The sequence below is a fragment of the Balearica regulorum genome, chromosome 1 (genome assembly GCF_011004875.1).
Source record: "Balearica regulorum gibbericeps isolate bBalReg1 chromosome 1, bBalReg1.pri, whole genome shotgun sequence".
NCBI classification, from domain to species: domain Eukaryota; kingdom Metazoa; phylum Chordata; class Aves; order Gruiformes; family Gruidae; genus Balearica; species Balearica regulorum.
The window spans coordinates 182,172,553-182,198,389 of record NC_046184.1 but is presented as its reverse complement, the minus strand read 5'-3'; the positions used below and the strand labels follow the sequence as shown (position 1 = coordinate 182,198,389).

Here is a 25,837-nt window from a genome sequence, read left to right as displayed (position 1 = left end):
TCGTCGATTGGCTGGCGGGGAATCCGTATCAATGTTTAAGCCGCGGCGTGAGGTGAATAGAGGCAGTCGGCGAGCGGCGCTGGGCGAGCGCGGCACGGCGCGGCGGCCCCGCGAGTGCTGCAGTGAGGGAGGCGAGGCGGAGAGGAGGGGGGGAGAGGAGAGAGAGAGGCAGAGAGCGGCTCCAACTGTTGAATTTTCGCTGAATTCTCCACTTACCTGCGGGCGGCTGGTGAAATGGATCTGGTTTATCGGGGATCGGCGTTCCTTTCGCGTGCTGTCTGGCTAAGACTGGCGACCGTCTGTTTGAAAGGGGCCACCCATCAATGAGGCAGAGAAGAATATTTATTTTTTCTTCTTTTTCTTTTGAAAGCCTCTCTACCACAGGTTGCAGAATTAACTGTGTACTTTGGGTCCGGACTCAAATAAAGGAGAGAAAAAAACAGTGCAGAACTGAGACTCGGAACTAGATCTGTAAGCTATGTATTGGGAACCTATGTTTTGGTTGTTTTTTTTTCTTTTATTTTGAAAAATCTCTGATTTATTTCACACATAACACTGAGGAAAGGTGGTTAAAAACACTCAGCAAAGCAGGAGACAGACGCGCCTCTGTGCCAGTGAGTGGATAACAGCCTTGTTTTCCTGATCCTCAGTCTCCCGGAGAAAGAGGTATAGTAAAAGTGTAGCTGGATCCGACACCCCCCCTTCTCGTTTTTTTTTTTTTCTCTCCCCCTCCCCCCACCCCTCCAAAATATAAATCTGATTAATTTTTTTCCTGTCTGTAGAGTGAGTCAGAGAAGCGTTAGGAAGAAGCTGCAACTAATGTCTGTGAAGGGAGGAACATGAGGCGATAGTGAATGTGATTTGTTCCGCTGGATCTGACTCATCCAGCAGACTGAAACACCTGCATTTCTGGATGGGCTATTCATTTATTTCTGGTTGTTAAAAGAACCTGAAATAAAATCTAGTTACCTTTCCCCAATATTTACCTATACACCGTATCGCTGGGAAAGGTCTATCAGGGAGGGGGAACGCATCTGGCGGTGCCGCCGCTCTTCTCCCCTATACCAGGGTGCCCAGAGAGACTGTTAAAGCTTGAAAGGACTGCAAAAAATGCATCACACCAATCGCGGAACTGCATAGGTTTTAATATAAGTGAATTAGTCGTTTAAAAGATCTCCCACTTTATTGATGGCCAGGATTGTTTTCCCTCTTCTTCTCCCCTCCCCTAAATGAAGAGGACTAGGCGGCAGTGTCATTGGAAGGAGATGCTGAATAGAAAGAAAAGAGAGGCACTTGACAGCGCAGCCCTGTGAATACAGAGACTGTTTCCCTTTTAGCGAGAGACTAAGAGAGAGTGTGTGTGTGTGTGGTGGCTTTTCTTTCTTTCTCTCCCTCCCCCCCTTCCTTTCTCTCTCGCTCTCTTTTTTTCTTTTTCTTTTTTTTTTTTTTTTTTTTCAAATCTATGCGTCCAGCCATGGGTTGCCTGTTGATTTCCTCTCGGCTGGAGGAAAAAGCAAACTGGAATTAAACTGCATCGAGAAAAGTGCATCTCCTCAGACACGCATACGCACACACGCATAGACACACGGAGAGAAAGGATGTGGTGGTGGCGGCGGCTACTGGCCTGTCTTAAAGAAACCCAAGTGTGCATCTGATTGAGCACAGCCTGTGATTTCTCTTAAAATGTATATTTACTGCTAATGATGACAGTCAGCTGGTGGGTTTCTTAATTTTTTTTTTCCCCCACAAAAGGACGAGTGTGAGGCTGGTAGCAGAGGGAGAGAAAGGAAACTACAAATCCGAACACTAGTTTTCGCTGGGTGTTCTTTTTTGTGTGTGTGTCTTGTTTTCCCCTCTTGCCCTGCAATCCTCATTCCCTCGCCTTCTGATTCGGGAAGGAAACAGTGAGGGTGTACGAGACAGAGAGGGGGGAAATACCCATGGCAGCGAGATGCAGCTCTCCGCCGCAAGCAATGCAAGATTAGATCTCTAAATGCAGCAAAACACTCCCTGAAAACCAACAACCCCGCGGTGCAATCAGACATTTCACTGCCTCTCACTGCACACGAAGAGGGCTTCAACAACAAGCTGAGACTTTTTTTTCCCCTTCTGTCTCTCTCCCACCCCTCCACTCCATCAATCGCATCACAAGCGATGAGTAGCAAATAAGCTTTTCTCCCCCTGCTTACAGACCTGTGGCCACCCCCCTTTCCTATGTATATATAAATACACATATTTAAAAAAATCTTTTTGATCGTTTTTAGAAAAACAACCACTGCCACCGATTTTTTATTATTGTTGTTATTTTTATTATCCTTTGTACGTCTACGGGGATTCAAGGATCGGGAACGCTTCGCCTGCCCGGAGGAGAAGATCTTTTGCAAATTTTCTGATTTTTTAAACACTCCCACTGCCGAAGTTGGACAGCCGAAGTAACTGCGAGGGGACTGCAAGCACGGCAAGCGCTTGCTGAAACGCTGCCGAAGCTGCTCCCCCCCTCCTCCGACCCCCCCGATTGCTCCCTCCCTCTGAGCTACATGGTCCATTTGCTGCCTCTCATCCTGTGTCTCTGCAGATGTTTTAGAGCAACAGGTTCAGGAACTTAAAATATAAGGGTGGCGAAAGAGAAGGGGGAAAAAAAGAGAGAGCCGACGGAGGAGGAGAAAGAACAAACCCAGTGCAGGAGGCAGAGAAGACGGGGACAGCCCTGGTCGCCGCTGCAGCTGCTGCCACCCCCACCCCTGCTCGGGGATGTACCTTTCCATTTGTTGCTTCTTCCTCTGCTGGGCTCCCGCCCTGTCACTGAAGAATCTGAATTACTCGGTGCCGGAGGAGCAGGGAGCGGGCACGGTCATCGGGAACATCGGCCGCGATGCGCGGCTGGCGGCGGGCGCGGCGGGAGGCGGGATGCTGCCCGCGGAGCGCGGCGCTCCCGGTGGCAGCCCCGGCGGCGGCCGCGGCCCCAAGTCCACCTTCCGGGTGCTGGAAAACTCGGCCCCGCACCTCCTGGACGTGGACGGGGAGAGCGGGCTGCTCTACACCAAGCAGCGCATCGACCGTGAGGCACTGTGCCGGCGCAACGCCAAGTGCCAGTTGTCCCTCGAGGTGTTCGCCAACGACCAGGAGATCTGCATGATCAAGGTGGAGATCCAGGACCTGAACGACAATGCACCGGCATTCCCCTCTGACCAGGTGGACATGGACATCTCAGAAAACGCTGCGCCAGGCACCCGCTTCCCCCTCACCAGCGCTCATGATCCAGACGCCGGGGACAACGGGCTGCGCACCTACCTGCTCACCCGTGATGACTATGGCCTCTTCTCCCTTGATGTGAAGTCCCGTGGTGACGGCACAAAGTTTCCAGAGCTGGTCATCCAGAAGCCATTAGACCGTGAGGAGCAGAGTCACCACACCCTGGTGTTGACGGCACTGGACGGTGGTGACCCACCACGCTCGGGCACGGTGCAGATCAACGTGCGCCTCATTGACTCCAATGACAACAGTCCAGTTTTCGAGGCAGCCTCCTACGTGGTAGAACTGCCAGAGAACGCACCACTGGGCACTGCCGTCATCGACCTTAATGCCACCGATGCCGACGAGGGTACCAACGGAGAGGTGCTCTACTCCTTCAGTGGCTACGCACCCGATCGCGTCCGTGACCTGTTTAGCATCGACCCACAGAGTGGCCTCATCCGTGTCAAGGGCAACCTGGACTATGAGGAGAGCGGCCTCATTGAGATCGATGTCCAGGCTCGGGACCTGGGGCCCAATCCCATCCCCGCTCACTGCAAAGTCACTGTCCGCCTCATCGATCGCAATGACAATGCCCCCACCATTGGCTTTGTCTCTGTTCGCCAGGGAGCACTGAGTGAGGCTGCCCCACCGGGTACTGTCATTGCCCTGGTGCGGGTCACCGACCGTGACTCAGGCAAGAATGGGCAGCTCCAGTGTCGGGTGTTGGGTGGTGGCGGTGGGCCTGGAGCTGTCCCTTTCACCCTGGAGGAGAACTATGACAACTTCTACACTGTGGTCACTGACCGGCCCCTGGACCGTGAGGCACAGGACGAGTACAATGTGACCATTGTGGCACGTGATGGGGGCAACCCCCCACTCAACTCCACCAAGTCATTTTCCGTCCGTATCCTCGATGAGAATGACAACCCACCCCGCTTCAGCAAGAACCTCTATGTGTTACAGGTGCCCGAGAACAACATCCCTGGAGAGTACCTGGGCTCCGTCTTGGCCCAGGACCCAGATCTGGGCCAAAATGGGACAGTCTCTTACTCCATTCTGCCTGGGCATGTGGGTGATGTCTCCATCTACACCTATGTCTCCGTCAACCCCACCAATGGTGCTATCTACGCCCTGAGGAGCTTCAACTACGAACAGACAAAGCACTTTGAGTTTCGTGTGCTGGCCAAAGACTCGGGTTCACCACATCGTGAAAGCAATGCCACGGTGCGCGTCACCGTGCTTGATGTCAACGACAATGCTCCCCTCATTGTCCTGCCTGCCCTCATCAATGACACCGCCGAGCTGCAGGTGCCACGCAACGCTGGGGTGGGCTACCCTGTGGGTACCGTCCGCGCCCTGGACAGTGACTTTGGGGAGAGCGGGCGCCTCACGTATGAGATCGTGGAAGGCAATGAGGAGCACCTCTTTGAGATGGACCCCACTAGCGGTGAGATACGCACCTTGCACCCCTACTGGGAGGAGCTCAGCCCTGTGGCTGAACTGGTGGTAAAAGTCAGTGACCATGGCAAGCCCAGCCTCTCCGCAGTGGCCAAGCTCATTGTCAGGGCCTTGGCGGGGCCCCTGCCCGAGGCTGGCGAGCCACAGGTGAATGGCGAGCAGCATCGGCGACCACACTGGGACTTGTCGCTGCCCCTGATCGTGACGCTGAGCACTGTCTCCATCATCTTGCTGGCTGCCATGATCACTATTGCCGTGAAGTGCAAGCGAGAGAACAAGGAGATCCGCACCTATAATTGTCGCATTGCCGAGTATAGCCACCCTCAGCTGGGAGGAGGGGGAGGCAGTGGCGGGGGAGGAGGAGGCAGTGGCAGTGGAGGGGGCAAGGGCAAGAAGAAGAAGATCAGCAAGAATGACATTATGCTGGTGCCCAGTGAGGGCGAGGACAGCCGGGGCCCCCTCAATGTCATGAACGTGGTGAGCAGCCCATCCCTGGCCACCTCACCTATGTACTTTGACTACCAGACCCGCCTGCCCCTCAGCTCTCCCAGATCTGAGGTGATGTACCTGAAGCCCGCCTCCAACAACCTGACTGTACCCCAGGGACATGTGGGCTGCCACACCAGCTTCACAGGGCAAGGGACTAACGCCAGCGAGGCTCCCCCGAGCCGGATGTCCATAATTCAGGTAGGAGACTTTTAGAATACCCTGGACCTCACTTTAGACGCTGGTTTAACTTTACCTTTTGTCTGCAGTGAAATCTGCTGTAAGGCACCACTGAAGGGATCAACACAAGCCACTAAAGAGAGGTGGACTTAATGAAAGTGGAAGCAGACCACATCTGGTGGGTCTGGTTCTGCTGTCACACTGGTGTTTCCCGTGTGATTCAAAAGTAACTACCCAGTGCAACAAACGGTTAGGGCAGCGTAAAAGAGGTGCATGTGAGAGCGCAGGCAGGTGCTTAGCACATTTGGGGCACGCTGGGATATTTTCCCAGAAGATTGGCAGTCAGAGGTGGGCGCTTCCACAGGTTTCACTTTGCTTTGGGTTGGGGTGGAGAAGCGGGAGGGTGTTTCTGAAGCAGTCGTATCATCTGCAGTAACTAATAGGACGTGGGAGAAACTCTACACACTGAGGACATCTATTGCAACAGTGTATAATAGCCCTCCAATCCTGTATATAAATATGAGCTATCTTTCCAAGGTGTATGTTTTTATTTTTTTTTTAATTTCCTTCTTTAGAATATATATACATAAATATTTATTTTTTTCTGAGGCAGTACAGCATCATTGGGGCCCCATTGCCTCCTCCTCTCCCCATAAACAACCAAACCTTCAGTGTTGAAAATTCTGCTTAGTCAAATAGAAAGAAAATGTATGTGGTGATTCCCTCCTACCCCCAAATGTTAACAAAACTCACATCCTGTCATAAAGCAGCAAAACAACTAGTCAGATTTCCAGTAGCCTGAGTCAATATTGATGATTGCTTTATAGTGAAAGACTTACATGCTCTGTCTTCTACCAAAGCTCATTTAGAAATTGCAGTTGGGCTGCATTCTGCTGCCAGTTATATCCACACTGTCCTCTACCAACTTTTGTGAGTGTGAGAAACGGCAGAATTTGGACCATTGGATATAGGGTGCTGCTAATCAAAGAATGACTTAATTTGTAGCAGGTAGTTTAAAGTCCAAACTCAGAAAATATATTCCAGAGCAGTGAACTCACAGTGTGAAGGTGAGGGCAGAATTTGGCTCCAGTTGATTTAATTAAAGTATTACTTCATGATTAATGCAGCTTAATGTTCAAATACTACAGGTATGTTCCAAAGTGATTTTTAACTTTTGGATTGAAAGCAGGCTCTGGATAATGACTATTAAATATATTTGAAATGTCATATCTGTTTTATCCTGTGGTTCTCCTAATATGCTGTTCTGAGTCATAGGGGAATGAGCTGAGTGTATGAGAAGTGACACAGACTCATTTTGTGTATGCAGCTAGTGGGAAAGAAGTTGCACTGTAGACACTTGATGTACCAAAAGAAAATTCATAATACCTTTGAGTTATCGTACCCTGCAGTCTGTGAACAGCGAATATTCTAGTTGCCAGCTGCATCTAATGTTTTAAACTAAATAGAAGTGGCCATCGGTAATTGGCAGGTTAAGTAACCAAAATTCCAGTAACTGATGGCCTGTAAATTGAATATTTATAACTGGGGAAAAAAAAAAAAAAAAAGAAAAAGAAAAAGAAAAGAAAAAAAAAGAAAAAAAGCTGTCTTTACAAGGTCACTGTGAACTAATCCTCAACCCACTACTGAGTTGTGTCACAGAAACAATTTCATTTTATGCCTATCATGAATTTGTGTTGCTATCAATTAGGTGAGTGGAACAATACTTAAAATATGAAATTGATTTTAACAAAAAGTGACACTTCAGGAAAGAGTTTAGGTTAGGGTACAACCGGAGATAATTTGATTTATAATTCATGCTTTAAAAAACAAATAACTTTCAATGACATTTGTTTAAGTAATGTCAACTTTTTTTACTGTAAAATGGAGTTGTCAGAATGCTAAAAAAAAAAAAAAGAACACTTTTTTCCTACTGACAAGTGTAATAGTTACTAAAAGACAGAAAATTATACATTCCTACAACCATGTAATGTCTATATAAAGCAATTAATTCATGTATTGATGCTACTGAGTAGTAAAGATTCAATTGTAGTGTAAAATCCCTATGGAAAATATGATTCCTTTTTTTTACAGTGTTCACTGTATAATATCAATCATGATTTTTTTTTTCCTGAGATCTATATAAAGCTAAAAGAGGAATTTCCTCCCTTAAAAAGGTGTGTTGTGGTTTCTGTAAGAGTTTTCATTACAGCAACTGTGGGAAATGTTAACTGTAACTCCTCATAGTACATACTGGTATATCTAATATTGGTTTTGCTTTCCCTGAATATCTACACAGAGTGTTTTGGATGTTTAGATGGTCCAGCCAGTAGATTAAGAAACATTCATTTTTCCCTAGTGAACAAGCTGTTCAAACTTACTTATTGATACTATATTTTGTAGTTGTATTGACAAAACAAATACATAGTATGAAATAGTAGTTGGCTTCTATTTAGGAAAAGCCCAGAATTAATGTAGCTAGATGGGAAAATCTGATCCTCTTCACTATAATTTTGCAGTACTAAAATACATTTTATATTCTACATCTTCACATCCCTGGAGTAAATTTTATATAAAATTTGCATTTAGAATGTAGACTCTACTTTGTGTCTGGTCCTGTACTTCTGCCTCATGTAAAATTCAAAACGCAAACTTAGGGAGAAATAGCAAAGGATCAGCCCTCTCTTTGGATCTACTATATCCTTAATCACTCCAGGAAACCTGTGTCTGGAAAAGTAAATTGCACAGTTAGGAATCAAAGGTATAGCCAGTGGGAAAAAAGATACAGAATCCAAACAGCTGCTTTGTCATCTCCTTTCATTAGTCAATTCCAAAAAAACCCAGTTTTCTTTGTAACCTTACTTAGGGAAAGGCAAACAATTGTGTAAGTGTTCTCTAGCTAATATTCACTTCAGTTTTTCCAGATACACTGATGAACCACAGTAATCTCACACTATACAATTCATACAATGAGACTGCTTTTCTTCAGTCTCATTTTCTTGGCAAGTGTTTAATGGCAGAATTCTCTAGCAGGAGCCTGTTATTAAAACTTTATGTTTATATATATATATGTACAGACATATATCTATGGATATATGTACACATACTAAATATTATATTATTACTTAGTGCATCCAATTGAGTCTATAAATATTTAAAATCAAATAAATAATTTCTTTATCAGTAAGATCTAAACTTTCTCACTCTTATTAGGAGTGCATAACACTTTTTTTTTTTTTTTTTGCTTTGCAGTAAGAGCTAGTAAAGTCAATAGGCTTTATGATTCCCTTATTTCTCATGAATAGTATTTTATTCTACAGATGACCCAATTTATATCAATGAATACCTGTGAAGTAAAGTGTTACTTAGTGACTATGGGTTTCAGACTGACCCAAAATGACCAGCAGGTGAATAAAATACTGCCTGATGTGTGTAAGAGCGGTGTAATCTTGCCTCTCTTTTAGTGACTTCTGTTATACATTAGTCACACGGTTTAACAACTTGTGTGTTTAACAACTTGTGTGTTTACTCACTACTCTGTAGCATCCAGCTATGTGCCATGGTTGCATGTGCTACTTATATGAATCAATGAACTTCTTCAGTACCATAAAAATCAAATAATTTCAACATTTGCATATATATATATACACACACATATATGTATAACATTTTGGATCGATGCAGTATAGCCCCAGCTTTTATTGGTGCAAGAGACTTGCAAGTGCTTAGGGCCTCTGAAAACAGACCATTTATGATTTGATGCACACGTGAGGTTATGTGTATGAAGAATAATGTTTAGTGACATATTGGGAAGTTAGAATAGTTACAGTTTAGCATGTTTTATTGCTTTTAACTTCAGCAATCATATTCTAAACCTACTTTATAAACAGTACTTTCAAAGGGCAAGTCAGTTAGTTAAAAATATTTAAATATAGGCCAGTGCTATACAATTCTCATTGCCAGATTCAAAATTCCAGTGTGACCTTTGAATCACTTAAGGTCTAAACTATCCGTTTTTACTGGGGAGAAAAAAGAGGAAAGTAGGAGAAAATGGGAACTTTACGTGGCTGAAAGAAGATTTCTGTTCACTCTAGACCTTAAAGACTACTGGGCAAATTCTGTTTGTCTCACTCTGGTGAGTAAATCCAAAGATGACCTACTCACCTGACTAAGAGAAACAGGATTTGCTTTATTTTGAAGAGCAGACATTAGAAAAATAAATATCATGTACAAACATACACATGTATGTTCGTGTCTCCCCTACCAAAAAGTTCTGAGTTAATCAGTTCACCTTTCCCAGGGTGAACAAGTCACAATTTCATCTTGCCAGTTTCCAATAGATAAAAAAGTGGATGGATAAAGGGAAACAAATAGTTTCTTTAAACAAACAGGTTCTGGAAACAGGTTCTTCAAAGTGACTTAACAGTAGTGTCGAAAACTACATATGCAAGGAGCGTTGATCATCCTAGAGATTATTTATTATTATGCTTGTGGTGCAACTTGGAGAGGTTTGTAAATATATCAGGAATGAGACAGGAGTGAATAAAGAAAACAGTGGTCACAGCTTTTGGTAAACAACAGCTAAGAAAGAATGACTGCGCTGCAAGTAGCTCTCAAGCTGGGAATCACTGCAGCTGCTCTACTAGGCAGTCCTGTAACATTTTAAGATAAAGTACAGATCATTCTTAATACTTGATGTTTATGATGTGCCAACAGATTACTGTCAAGTCCCAGTGCAGCTTCATCGCCAGGTGTCTAGTAGTACCTTAGAAGAGTCTTCAGCGGGAATAAAAAAAACATAAGCTATATTAGTGCTGCTCTGTCTTTAGATATACTATTCCATGCCTTACTTTGAGAAACTTCATTTCAGAAATTTCAAGATTACAAAAAGAAGTCTGCAGCTGCCGCAGTGTAAGGAGAACCAGCTTTCCTCACAGAAGTTGCGTTCGTTCTCAGTGGTTTAAATTCCTACCTGAAAACAGAAGTATTATTTTTTTATTTTTATATCTTCTGCTGAAAATGAGGAATATTATTGTCTCTCACTAGAGCTAGTAGAAGTTAACATCTGGCACCAAGAGGATACTAGGGCAGTTCTACACATTTGCAAGTTTGCAGGTTCATACCCTATAATTCCCAAAATTTCTCAGCTGCATGTTCTAGGGCCATGTCTAAGGACACTAAATTGTCATCAGACGAAACTTCAGAACTACCTGGCTAAGATGCATTATGTTAGTTTTTACAATGTCTTACAAGGTTAGATGTCTTGCAAAATAACTCCAGTGAATGTTTGCATTGTGTAAATACAGTCCGCAGTTAGGATGATTTTGTGTAACGTTGTTCTGTAGCTTTAGCTTTACTTATTCAGTGAAGTCAATACCAGGGTTGGCTGTGTAAGAATTTCAGGACAGGATCTTTTCTATGTTTTCATGAAGCATTATTTCATTTTTCGTCAAGATACACTGCATGGTACTGTGCCACAAAGTGCATATATTTTCAGACGAGATCTGGCAACAAACTGCTCCCTTTGGCATCTGCCCTGGCTGCTGAAATAGGCAGAGGAGGCAGAATTGGGCTCCTGTTTTGTGTTACGTCTGCTCTGGTCTTGATCTTGAGCTCCTTGTCGGTGTTGTTTACAGCAATATTATTTCAAAAGGATCATTCCTGACATATAGGTACATATGAGATCTAAAGAACTTTCCAAGATGAAATGCTATGATATAGAACAATAAACATAACAGAGAAAAAGACAACTTAAGAGTCTGAAGTAGAATACTGGTATCATGAGAATGAAAATAATATTGCCAGAACAGAAATTCTTATTAACCAATAAATTAAGATTAATAATGTCTCCGTGGAACTTGCTGTCTTATAAAGTATAAGAGTTGAAGAAAGTTAGTGCAGTTGAAATAAAAGACATGAAGCAAATCGTGCAGTATTTACTGGATCACAGCACTCAATGGCTCTTAAAGTTGCCTGAGCTTTCCTCATCTTGGCGCTCACTGTCACTCCCTAATCTTAAACGGGAAAATCCACACAAATTTGCATTACCAGTGCAATTTTGATGACTGATCCTTTGAAGAGTTATCTTTTAACAATAGATTTGGTTAGGTTTCTGTTATCCTTACATACGTTGATGAAAAGGCTTGTTCTTATTCATATTTCAGTCAATAGCATAATTTTGACTTCATCAATTTCAGTGGTTCAAGAGTAAATTGTGACTAAAAGCCTGACAGAGTGCAGCTAAGAATAGTATGACTGAGTCCTTTATTTTTAGATTGCAGCCTTTTGTAATGTTTTCTTACAGCTTCTTTACAAACAATTAAGGATACTGGAATTTAGATGATTTTTTTAGCTATGATGTGAACTGTAACATAATTAGGTGTGGAGCTAAAAGAAGAAATCAAACACTCAATGGAACACATTGCTGAACATGTATTTTCACATTTTTTCATATTTTTTTTGAAAGTGTGCATAATATAGCATTATTCTCAAAATTCAGCAAATATTGTTACATGGAAAGTTATCATTAGGTACATGTAGATTATTTGCAAATATAACTTGGTATTAAGAAAGCATAGATGCAACCTGACTTCTCTAATGAGGCAAAAATCTGATTAAAAAACCAGTTTCTTCCCAAGTCACAACATTTGGCTGTAAACCAGTTGGGATTTTGTTTTCAAATTAAAAAAGAAAAAAATATTTATTTTTTTATTTTTTCCCCAGCATTTTTTCTTCCTTTTCACTACCTTCCTCCCCAGGAAATATTAACATACTGGGTAATATTTACACATACATTTTGAATTCTCTTTCTTTTGTTGCTCCTACAAAAGTTAAAATGCCTTGTCAAATTAGTTTTAGGTTTCACTATGCGAGACACTCATTCTACGTATAAAAAGGGTATGCATATGGGTGTTTTTTTCCTTCTGAAGAAAACATATAGGACACATGGCAGAGGTCTTGAGATACTGCTTCAGGACTGAGGAGTGCCTGCACATATAAAGAAAAGACATTTTGACACTAGTACTAGTATTTTCCAACAGGTAAGCATTTTATGTGAAAAGAACTTAAACAATGATTTGTTGACCGGAGCAGAAACACAGTTCTGTTTTTATCTTTAAAAGTATAGAAGCAATCCTTTGATGTCAAAAGGTCAGAGTATAGCAGTTGGGACAAATTTTTGCAGCAGATAGCCTGAGAGCTTTATACTTTCAATTGTATCTCTACCGCAGCTGTAAGAAGAGAAGTTGTGAAATTAATGCTAAAGGGTTCAAAAATATAGGAAACAAGTGAAACTCTCGGGGGACTGCAGGCTCTTACCTAAATAGAAAAAAAAAAAAAAAAAAAAAGGAAAAAGGAAAAGATACTAGGAAGAGAATGCCACAATGATTTTAGGAAAAGTTCCTTGAGTTTAAGGATTTCATTTGTTATGTTTTTAAAGGGGGAAACAAGGAGATTAACTAGTTGTTACCGCTTTTGCTGATATGATGAGATGAAATGGAGTAGTGTACAGCCTGCCATAAATCTTAGCTAGGGTGCGTTCTAAGCCCTAGTAATACATTTATCATGGTCTTTTTAGTGCAACCTTTGTTTTCAAGTCTGCTGTAGACTGTGTTTTTTTTCCAAGCAAAAGAAAATTCTAGATTAATTACTGTAAATCCTATAAGAAAGAAAAAAATAGATAAATTATTAAGCATTTTAGATAAAATACCCAGTATTAAGTACTACATTGAAGAACAAGCAAATTCATATGAATGTCCCTGTTAATTAGGATATCAGGCAGAGCTTTAAATAACCTCCTTGAGCAGTCATATATTTCCTAGCTAAGTCCCAAAGGCTGCTCTTACAATTTCTGCTTATTAAGGTCACATGAGAAGCATCTCTTTCTTCTGCTGAATTACTTCCACTAGTTAGCGTTGTAACCTGTACAGAAAGAACAGCATAAGATCAATTCATCTCACTTGCTTGAGATGAGCTCCTTTTTTGGTCTGATGATGTGTCTTCAAAATTGAGGAGTCCGTCTACCTCCAAAGATATTAGTGCATAGTTTCAACCAATTATTAACATTACTTGTACAGGACAGCATAAAAATCAGTTTGCATCTCATCACTTCATGCAGTGAGAAGATATCTCCTCTTTCAGCCCTCAAGACAATCAGTCTCATGCGGATGTATTTTCAATTTAGTACGCTATAAGCGATACAGACAAGTAAAAACCTTCATTTTATTTTAGCCATAGACCTTTCCGCTGGCTTTGTGATGAATGCATCAGATCAGAGTTCCTCTGGTTCATAAAATACTTTTCCCCACACCAGAAAAGTTTCTAATCGCGTCCTGTTCCCTGCTGGGTGGTTGCGTGCTGCAGTCTCCATGGCACGCCAAAGGAGGACTGTGAAGGGGAAAGGAAAAGTCTTGTTGCAAGATAGAAATGCATAATTTCAGCCGTGTGGGTGGGACCTCTGATCGATGCATTGTAAGTTCTTGCGGTGACAGACATGCGAAATTAGTTTCAGGCAGTGTTTCAGACCATCTATTGATATATGTGTGACACGCTTGTATTTGCCTGTACTAGTTCTAGTGACACTATGATTACTGGTATTTGCAGTCCTTGCCCTGGAACACTTCCAGGCAGTTTTATTGTATTGAAATGGCTCTTACAGTTCATTGAGCATCCAGCATAACACTGCTGAATATGATTGGCGCGTTTGCATATATTTATTCAAAAAAAATCAGGCAGTTAAACTGCATAATTATGGGAAAACGAATCATAACAATAAAAGACCATTTAAGTTAACAAGCTTTGTGATCAAAGGATAAATACAGGTTGGATAAATGAGACTCTAGATGTAACTAATCTGCATAAATAGGCTTTGGTCTGATTAGAGGAAAGGAATATATTAAAATAATCTAAAGGTATTAAAAAAGAGTTTTACTTCAGTACTTTTAGAACGTCTCATTTTATTTCATCATATTTTTAACATTTCTACTCAATAAAAATAGCTGTGTTCAGTGATAAACTACTTTTATTTGGTTTTATTTCTTGATTAACAGTATTTACAGTGCAAAGAAAGTCTAAACTAACATAAGTAAAGAAAAGTAACATCATAAGTTTTCATTCTAGTTTGAATGCGTCGTGTGTCAAAAACCTTAAACATTTTTTAATGTCTTAATTTTAAAATTTTTAATGTTGCAATGTTTTTGATTGATTTTTAATTAAAGAAAAACATTAAAGGGAACATTTAAAGGACAATTTCTTGTTTACTGTCTTTATCAGCAGAGAGCAGCCTTTGTAGTGTTTGAAAGCTGGTGCATTAAAAATCAATTTCAAGTCTTCAAAGCTATAAACTCTTGCTTGCTTTGTAGATATATACTGTTTTTAAAATCATTGGAAGCATACTTGACAATTGAATTAAAAACAAAAGGTAAATAATGGCTTCATCAAAATTTGAAGGTTTTTAATGTATTTTTAATAAAAGCTAAGGGATTTTTTATACAGAGCAGACATGTGAATCACAATTTGTAGCTTTTAAATGCATAATTTGTTCCTAAAGACAGTTATATGTATTCTTTTATTAATAGAATATTGTTTTAAACTTCTGTTGGTGTTATTCTGTTGTTGTTAAAGAATGCCATGATTCAAACACAGAACATGTCAGTCACTTTCTTTACTTACCATATTTCTATCTCGTTCTTTGCTGATTGCTAAGCAACCACTTATGGTTGAGATTGTTTAGCTACAACTCAGTTTTGAAAAAAAAGGTGAGCTGAAGTGGGCTAAACAAATTTTCATTAATTTTTAATGAAAATATTTAAATTCTATAAAATTTTAAAGGTGACAAAGAAAAGAACATCATTTTAATAACGTACCTCAGATTCAGCACTTGGGCTTTGTTCCTACTGATATTGAGGAAAAGACTTGTTTTTCCACAAGTCTAGAAAGAACAGGATCGTGTCCTTAATCAGTGCATAAGCAATTTCAAGGCCTATGGAAACTAAGTTACATATATATAATTACATTAGTATTATGTCTTTCAAGGCATAATCCTTAAAACACTTATTCGGTGAATATTTTAATTTAGGTCAATAGAACCATTGAATTAAATAGATCGCTTACAGGATAAGCTTATATCGCTTACTGCTGATGTGCGTAAGCATATGCAGAATTCAGCCCGGAATCTGTGAGTCTGTGTTAGCTGAACTGTTCCCTGTTGCTTCTCTCCTTTGCTTTAAAAACATTGCAAAGCTGCAAAGCTGTTCGTTTCACTTAGCCTCCAACTGCATTCTCTAGTACTCTATTGAGATAGTCCTGATGTCTGAATATTTGATATTTTTTGCTTTTTCGCACAGACTTGTGTAATTTGATATGCAGATTTGAAGATCATAAAAACAATCCTGCTTTGATGATCATGAGCAAGATTATCCAGCCACAGCTGTAAAGTGCCAAGTGTGTTCTTTTCTGATCTCTTCATCATTTCAGTGGATCAAATGACAATAAGAATATAGTGGAACTTAGAGTCCTTGGGAAATAATGAATTTAAAAGCCTTTTAAAAATGGCAGCCACAAAACCTTAGAAACTATTTAAATTTCTAGACTATGTGTATGAATGCATATGTGGAGATACATAGATATGAGAGCAGCAAGGATTCAAAAGAAATATCTAGCTGGATAAAAGACATTATTAAAGACCAATGTGCATCTATTTTTTTTTTATTTTTTTTTTTTAATATTGTGTATGATCTGTACAGAGCTTCGTAAATGTTTTGGAAGATTCTGTCAATCTGCACCTTTTGCTGCAACCTAGAAAGCATCAAGTTTAGAGATAAATGCTGTTGTCATTTGTTTCCCGAGGCAAGAGTATAGGTAAGGAAGAACCTAATTTTCCACTTCATGGTGGAAGTTATACATCTTGCTTAAAACTGTGTATCCCGCTATCAGACTTCAGGATTGAGAGTAATGATGAAAAAGAGGTATAAGTCATGTGACACGTGAGAATAATCAGCACTCAATTGCTTCCATCAACTGTGTTAGGTATTAAAAAGCACATGATAATTTGCATCTCATAGCTCCGAGGCGAGGAACGTATCAGTCAGCTTTGTAGCCATTGGGTGAAAAAGGGGAAAACAAAATGTTTTATGTTATTTCTTTTAATGCACAGTCTTCATTTTGTCTAAATCTGTAAATGTATTCTGTCTGTTTAAACCACCTGTAGCTTCTTTTCAGGCCTAACATGATATAGTATTGCAAGGGACAGAAGTAACTGGATGAATTTATTTTATTATTTATTGGCCACCATATATATGATCTTTCCCAACAGTATACATCTCATTATCACAATAAGGTGATGGTAATGAAATAATAATTCCTTCAAGCGTGAAATAACTAATTTTAAGTACATTCGGTGCCCATTTGTTTCAAACAGGTTTCCAGATTTTTAAGAACACTTTAATTTCAGTTCATTTAAAACCTATGTAGACCACACACACTCATTTCTTCATCCCCTCATTCTGGCAAGGAAACCTGAGGAACAAGTAGCTGGATTTCCAGATTTTGACCTACTTGTCATTCTACTTGACTTGAATAAATGTAAAGCAAGAGAAAGCTGTTTCTAATAAGCAAATGTGAGCATCAGGAATTTTGGTTAGCATTGGCAAAGATCTTTAAAGATAAATTACTTGCAGTCATACTGGTCTTGCTGATACCAGTGAATGAAGAAATAGGCATACAAGTTGAATAGCCGTGGGAGGAGAAGACTTTATTTAAAGGAAAGGTTTTGTTCTGATTTAAATTTTGAGCCATAGGTTTTCTATAGTATTTTATAATAAAGACAATTACATAGTAATTTGGGTTAGAATGCATGCCCAGTTCCCCATCTCAAAACCCAATTTGTTACTACCTGTGGCTATTTCTATTAAAAAAGAAACATAATTACTATGAGTCTCAGCAGTCTAAGAGTAAATTTTTTGCAATTACAATACCTCCCTTGGGCAGATGTGTGAAAATGGCAGATTAATTCCTGCCACTTTCTGTCTATTCCTTGCACATTCTTAAGGCAGCTGGTAGCTTGGATTATCATTACATTGGTGCTGTTTGTTATGCTGTGGTTAAGGTTAAAGCAGCAATCCTGTTATAAATCTTTAGGAGTAGGGCTCTATACCATTACCTTGGAAAGTCTCTATGCTGAAATTTGATACATAAAGTCCTAGGAGTACAATCCTAATTCTATTTTCATGGAAAGTGAATGAGTTTGCTCTTGATCTTAGCATATTTTAGAAGGGCGTTTTGTATTTTATTACTTTATGCCTGAGGAGATTTAAACAAAAAAAATGAACAAACCCAAGTTTACTCTTTTTTAGGATTTTACAGTGAAGTTAATAAAGTTGAACGTGAACTGAAGACCATATAGTAGTGCCTTAGCATTGTATGGCTTTTATTTTATCTCCAATGGCACAATGGCGTGTTTATTTAGAAAGAAGGACCAGTAAGTTAAGATAGCCTTGAAATTATCTAAATAAATAACTTTCCATGGAAATAGTCTAATTCATCTTTTAATGAGCTTTTCTACCTGAAAACAAGTTTTGAGGCCTTATGTGTAGAAGAATTGCATGCAAAGGCTCTGCTCCTGGAGATCACTCTCTGCAGCTAGGCACATAACTCCATGTTGAATTCCAGTGAAGTTGGAAGTTGGTTTGGCTTCATGTGGACTCATGATCTACCTGCAGGGAGCAGCATTAGTCTGTGTTACACATTATCTGTTTTGAATATTCAGGAAGAGCAGTATGAACAATCTTAACAAGTTATTTTTTTCCCCTTTGCATGAGTTTCTGCTTGGAATTTCTTGTGCTGTATCTGTCGTATTTTCATTTCTTTCCCCATTTTGAAAGAGACTTATACACACACACTTCTGAATGTTGGCTTGGGGACCTTTGTGATGTGGACATTGTTTAGACAGGGTTACGTTAAGTATTTTCTTTGAAAGTTCATGACTAAAAAAATAAAATAAAAAATAAAATATATATGCATCCTTCGGTTGTTGTTGCATGCATTCTCTTTTGAAAAAAATGCACATGTGCTAGGTGACCATCCTGCTAATTAGGTATGGAGGCAAATCCACAATTTAATCACTGTATTCTAGCTAGCTCCTTGGTCAAATATTAGCATTCATATTCAGTCTCTCTACCCCTGGTGAAACTTGCAGCCATGTCCTAGATGTTGACAAACCAACACTGGTTTGGAACAGAAAGAAGACTTTTCCTAATCCTGGAGTCTTTGCAGAGAGTATTTCTGTGTGGATCGTCTTTATTTTAACAGCAAAATCTGATTTCAGAGTCTTAATAGAGCAAGCTGTAATGAGAGGGGTAATCCAGAACAATTTTTTTCCAGGCTGTTAAGAATTTACAGGTCAAAGTTGGCCCTTAAATATCTATGAGTTTATAGATTACCTCTGGCAATTCCTATATAAGTGAGTGTTGTGTTTTAAATGAGGTGATCCTATAGAGAATGACAACTATTTTTTGGCTTGTTCCGAATCAACTTAATATAGAGTCCTGTATGAAGATATTGCAGTAGGTTAACATTGAAGTGACAGAGTTGTGGATGGTTATACAAAGCCCTACGATAGTCAAAAGGCCTTATTTTTTCTGTCCGAGCCTACTTGACCACTGCTACTGTATTCATGGTGTATTCGATCAAACTTTCCATTTTATGAGGTACTTTGTCATAGGCACATGACTGTTATGGCTTTAAAGTATATTTAGGGACAGAACATCTTGCTAAACTTGTGCAAGCCTAAATTGTTTATCTTATGTCACAAATAGTAAATCAAGTCATCACCATTTTACAGTTGAAAATCTCCTTGCACAGGCATGTGAGGCTGTAAAGTTTGATGATCTAGTATTCTGTCATAAATTCAGCCATTATTTTGGCAGCATACTTAGTGGTGTCCCTTTTTCTAGTCCTAAGAGGAAATAATTATGCCAAGGTTTTGGTGGGAAAGTAGGGCTTTGTATCCTGTCACAAAATGTTTATAGAATACCTTGTTGGGGATTTTTAACAAAATGTTGAAATAAAGAGTTGCATGATCTAAATAACAAGTTAGACAGAAGGTAATAACGTAAGTTTTAACATCTGTGATTTTTCTTCCTAATTCCTAAGGAATTTAAGGGAATCATTGCTTTTCTGGTGAAGGATATTAGGAAGAGAAAGGGGGTAAGGTTACAGCTTTAAAGGAAAGGAGGCAATCTAGATTTACCTCTGTTCCTCTGACTGTCACCTAGGAAGAAAGCTTCAATGTTCCTCTTTATGTGTGTTTTATGTGCAGGCAGTGTGGCTTCAGAACCAAGTCCTGTTTTATCTTCATTGCTAATTTTTTTTTTTTTTTTTTTTTTCACTCTGTAAGGAAGAAACGTAGAACTGGAGTCTTGTGCCACATACAGTGTTTGCTGCCTAGCTAATCACCTTTCCCTGTCACTGCCATTACAAATCTGTTTAAATGCCATCCATAGAGAAGACCATATGCTGGGATAAAGGAATATCATGTTTAAGAGTTTCTTCTCATTTTCTATCACTATTGTAATCTTCTTCCTGCTCCTTTGCAGCTTTCTTCAGCGTACAACATATGTATCTGTGGGAATGTAGCACGCTATGTAAAGACTTGCTTATCCCATAATTGAAGTAAGCAGACCGATCCAAGGGCTATTGAAACCAATTTGAAAACATCCATTGATTTCAGTGGACCTCAGGTCATGGCTTGTGGGAGTTTTATTGTTGCCTTTAGTGAGAGTACGGGTTGGACAGAAGAAGGTAAACATAGCGGATGGATGTTAACACAAACTTAACAGATTCAAAATATCCAGTGTCTCTGTTTCCCCTTACTAAATATTATGAGTACAAAACATTTGTCAGTGTTAAAGGCCATAATTTGATCTCCTTCTCCACTGTATAGTACTGCAGTGTTTATAAGCTTTTATCTGTTCAGAAAACATTTCTGATACGTTGCTCTTAGAAACAGGAAAACAGCAGTGGTAAGAATAGGACAAATTCTACAACGCTTACTGGCCTCACTGGGAATTCCTGCTGAGTAAGAGCTTTCAGATATGTCTCAAAATTAAAAACAAAATGCCAGGAGCTCACAATTGCACTGCAGAATCTGTGTGCATGAAAGAAAGAAAGAAAAGATAAGGATGTTTTCATACAAAAAAAGGGGTTCTAAATACAAGGAGAGAATAATATTTTTGAAATTATAACAAATAATTTGATCATCTCCTTGAATTCCAAGGTACTCTTTTTTAAAGTTTCCCTCTAATTTTAATGTCTTAACTTCTAGACTTGTTATTTAACATGTAGATTGGAAAGAAAAATCAAAAAAACAGACAAATGCTGTCAAAGTTACACTCCCAAATGTATTGTTATTTTGAGTTTATGATATGATATTCTTAGAATAAGCTGGATATTGTGATAAGTGCAGATTTCATTCTAGTTAGCTAATTGTAGTTGAGTCTTTTATGCAGTAAACATAATATCTGTTAGGAATACTAAGGTAGATTCAACATGGTGGGGGCCATAGATAAAAGGTGCATTAAAGCGTTTCAAATTCAATCATTAGGTTTCATTGCACCCATCTGCTACCAGAAAATATAATTGGCAACTTGATTCATTGACCTTTAACTGTCATTTTGGACCACGTTTTTTTAAATCCATATTTTTAAGTTAGACCTAGAGAGTTAATTTGATAAGAGAATGCCCGGTACATTTTAATGCAATTACTTTTTTTCTTTTTCCTTTTTTCTTTTTTTTTTTTTTTTAAAGCAAAAGATTTTTTTAATATAATCAGGTTTAATGGTCTGTTGTATATTCTGCTAATCCAGTCAAAGTAGTTATTTAATATTGAATGTGGTTAAAAGCAACTAATGTTCAACTTCATTAAGGCTTCTATTAAATAGAAGGCTTGCTGAACTTCTGGGGTTTTTTATGCACGAACTACTACCTCTTATTAATTATTTCCAGGGGTTTCTGTAACACAAGAATTGTACTTACAAGCTTCAGTTCCACCAGGATTATACAGCACAACACAAGGGCTAAATAAGTATTGAAATTGTGAAGTGCTTCATGTTTTGTTCCTAAAATGTGTTTTATCTTTTTCCTTTTATTTTCTGGAGTAGATATTATCTTGTGCAGGTGGACTAGAGGGCATGTATCTCTTAGCAGTTCTATATCATGGCACACAAGTAGACTGTCTTACAACAGCATTACTTAGAGCAAGCAGAAAACATAATATGATGAATGAAGATGATTTAATGTTTTCTCAGCAATGGTAAACAATTATACTATTCTGTCACCTGAAGTTTATGGAATGGAAAAAAATTATGACACGTGTTTCTTTACGCAACAGGATACAATTCTTGAAATATTTATGTAATATAGAGACAGATGTATGTAACCTAACCTCATAATCCCATTTCACAGCTTTCCCAAATACTGGGGAGCTCGATAAATAGGAAGCCGATTATATTGGCAGTATAACTCCATTAATAGGATTCAGATTTGCCTTATTGACAAGCCGGTACTGTTAATATGATCCAGTATATTAAATTGACGGGAAAACTGGAGTAATAGAATGTATCTGCAGCCTAATTGACAGGGAAGCTCTTTCAAAAGGTTCTTAATGTGGTTTTTATTGACAGAGTAGCTTCAGTAAGTACATATCATTGGTGAACAGTGTAAATATATCGGATGCAACTGTACTAGCAGATTGAGGTGAAGTAGTTATTGTTCTGTTTTCCCATACTTTCATCTTTACTTTGGTATAAGTCATATCAAGCTCTCATAAGATCTTCACAGATGCTTCTTAAAGCACCAGACTAACTGCACTGCTTACAGGCGTTTGGCAAGTTGTGAACTATTTTAAATGTGTTCATCATTTTCAAATGAATTTGGCAATACAGAACAACGCAATAATGTGTCATGAATTCAATTATGTTTATTTATTGATGCTGTGATAGCAGAAACAGAGTTATTGTACTTTCAGCTTGAGCTCTTCATGTGATGTGATGTTTGGCATCTCTTCCTATGTTCTTTCTGATCTTGCACCTTCTCCAAAAAACAGTTCAATTTAAGAACTCATTTTACAATTACTTTTTCCTAGTCCCGTTTGACAACTTTCCACATTCTCTTCCCAGACCATGATAATTTCATTAGATGCTTACATTTCATGTTTCTCCAGTACAAAATAAAATGAGGCTCAGAAACCTGAAACCACTGTGAAACAAACAGCATTTTGAGTTTGGTCTGGAAAACCTTCCTGATTCCCTTTTCAGTAGAAGAATGTTTTGGGTTCAGCTTCCACACTTTTTCCTAATCCCACCTTTCTTAGAGAGAGAAGTCTGAATTTAAAAATATATCCTGCATCTGCTCTGGCAGAGGAGTTGAAGACTTTTGTTAAGCTGACTTCCCTGCTGATGGAGAGGCAAACTTGTTCCTGAAAGGCTTAAATCTTTTATTTCATATAAAAAAATCTGACCAGGGTCTGGTCTCACGCTATCTTTTGATTGTCTTTCAAGTCTGCTTTTTTTACCAGGATCACTTAAAAATATGTTTCTCTGTAGTAATGTTTTTAGTTTCTTCAGTCTTCAGACTCGGTGAAACCATCAATGAGGTGAGAGGAAACTTTACTAGATCTTGTGACTTCTAATCCTCGCACTGTGTTAAATCCCTACAGTTTAGGCTTCTGTCTTCTTTTGTGTCTTGTGCATTGCAGAGTAAACTCTTGTAAAAATTTAAGAAATAATTGTTTTCATTAAGACAGTAGTACAAACACAACTGAAATACCTGTAATATCTTAATACAAATGCTTAAGCAATAAATTAACAATATTTTTTGGGGGTAAAAAATATGGTACTTGCTAAGAGAAAATAGTACATAGACTAGGTATTTATATGGGGAAAATCTGAATTTCTTCACTTACAGGAAAGGATGGTAGTCTCTGTTGCCAGAGTCTCACTTTTCAGAAGTCACTGAAATTTGACTGAATAGCCCAGGACCTCTTTCTCTTACAGTTTTGCTTTTCTCATTCAAGAGAAAGAGACATCACAAGCCACCAACACTGTTCAATAAAGAGTACAGCAGCCTGGTGAAAGATATTGCCTTGTGCATCTGACTGTTTTTGTTGCCCTGTGTTTTTAATGTGCTTTTCAAGAAAGTTACACATGTCAAAAATTCACATAAACACACTGTAGGTCTTGTAACACCAAAATACACATTTTGCAGCAAGTGTGAAACTTCCTGAATATGTACATGTCATATAAATTATGTCTCAAAAACATTTTCAAAAGAATGAGAGTGGAGACAACATATTAGGACAAGATTTTTTAAAACAGCCTATTTAATTCTGTCCTTCAAAAAGGTAGAATAAATTATAAGAAATTTATGCCCAGTTGGGGTTTTGGCCTTTTTTTTTGTCTGGTTGGTTTTTGGGTTTTTGGTTGGGTTTTTGGTTTGGGTTTGGTGGTGGTTTTTTTTTTGTTTTTGTTTTTGTTTTTTGTTTGCTATTGACTAATACATTTTCTTAATGAAGTAAGTCTTGCAAAATCAAAACCTACTACTTCAGGCTAAATACATACACTCACTGACAGTCTTATACTGAGAAGTCTTTGTCAAAAATTGTACTATGTTGAATCCAAACTGTTCCTAACAAAATGAAGACAATTGTCTGCTCTTTCAAAACTAGATTTGGCAGAACACAATTCTTTGTCTTCAAAACTGATTGCCATTATAGAAGACCTTTGTTTTATGGGACAAGGGTGAATACTTGGAATTAAGCTTTTCAAGAAAAGACACAGAAGATGCTTGCGTTAGATATTAAGTGGCAGTCTGATAAAGGGGAGAGGTGTTTCATTTCATTTTTGCATTTAATGTTTAATTAAAAAGAAGTTAGAGTCAGCAAAGACATTTTGCTTTATTATAGTTCCAGATACGAACACCTACATAAAATGGAGTTGCATTGAATTTCTGAAAATGTGATACTTGTTCCTGTAATTCTGAGAAAAAATTATGAATATTTTAGTACTCTAATATTCATAAATCTGATTAATGTTTAAGCTCTTTTTTTTTTTTTTTTTTACATTTTAGAATACATCTTTCCCTAATATGACAATTGTTTCCTGGAATAATTTGTCAAGAATACTTAAATATTGCATTTCTCTCTCTCTCTCTCTTCCTCTCTTTTGCTCTCTCACTTTCTCCGTCTTTTTCTTTGTAGTCATGTTGATTTTAAGATTTTATTCTTTTTTTAGGAGAGACACCTGTCGAATTGAAAACTTTTTCTTTTATTTTTCTCTAATTTTATTCAAACAGTATGGAATACACCAAAGACTGCTAGAAATCTTCAGAATTGTGGCACAACAAAGATTTTTATTAAAAAGAAAAAAATAAAAGGAAAATTCTCTAATTTTTAATAGACAGCCTGCTTTTTACGCAAATTCTTGAAAGCAAGCCTCATGAAGTCCTCTACTTGTGTCTTACTGAGCAATAGTAGAATCCCTGAAATCTAATTGATTAATATGGGGATGTAATTTTAATCCTGACATTTTTTTAAAAAAAAATATATGTGTCCAGAGCCACAGTGGAACTCCTTTTTATTTATGAAAATATCAAAACATGCCAAAAGAAGAAAGAAAAAAGAGATTAATGTAGTCCCTTGCTAAAAATATTCTCCATAATTCTCTTCATTGTGTTATGCTTTGCCCAGGCTGGTTCAAACTGTTTCCAGTGATGAAGCTTTCACTCCCCCCACCCTTATGAGATTATTTAAGGTTAATGGATCCAATAAGGAATTTGTTTCTGCTGCTCTATTCTTGGCCATAATTTTTCATTTTCCTTTCTCTAAATGAAACTTTTGGGTATCATAGCCAGTCTAGGATTAATTAGTAAAACCTTAACAGTTGACTTTCAAACTTCTGAATGGTTTTATTTTGAATTTGTAAAATTCAGTATTCCAAATTCACCATATGAGAGCAATATTTAGAAACAATCTGAGTTTATCTAGGCCCCTGTGTGGTCTTAATCTGCCAGCTCTACCATGCATAGTAGAATGAATGATTTTATATAGTTGACGATAGCACTTGAAGGATGTTTTACATGTTTTTCATGCAAATACTGACCAGTAAATGATTCTTCAAGTAACATTATTAGATTGTAGCAATTATACTGTCACATCTGAAACTCCATACCAGTAAAAGTGTATTATTTTGCAGGGGTTTAATTTCCCTGTTCTTTTACTGTCCTCCTCCCCAACTCCCCAGTGAAAAAGGTAATGTAATCAAACTGTAAGATATTTTCTGAAAGGTAGTAACCCTCTTTGTAAAATTTTGGCAGCTTTTGAGAGGTTTATAAGCATTCTTATCTCTTTTAAAATGGCATTTTTATGAGCTTCATCCTTCTGAGAAAGCTTTATTAAATGTGTGTACAGAAATCCTCAGGATTTTTTCTGCAA

General features: G+C 38.6%; 1 protein-coding gene across 3 annotated transcripts in view; it reads left to right on the top strand.

The window, feature by feature from the left end:
- Positions 1 to 79: 79 nt before the first annotated feature.
- PCDH17 (protocadherin 17) overlaps positions 80 to 25,837 on the top strand; it is a 91,873-nt gene continuing 66,115 nt past the window's right edge. For all 3 annotated transcript variants that reach the window (XM_075741729.1, XM_075741730.1, XM_075741728.1), the window contains exons 1-2: positions 80 to 666; positions 2,341 to 5,379. In XM_075741729.1, the coding sequence (XP_075597844.1) occupies positions 2,752 to 5,379 (2,628 nt within the window). In that variant the 5' untranslated portion in view covers positions 80 to 666; positions 2,341 to 2,751. The remainder of the gene's footprint in view (positions 667 to 2,340; positions 5,380 to 25,837) is intronic.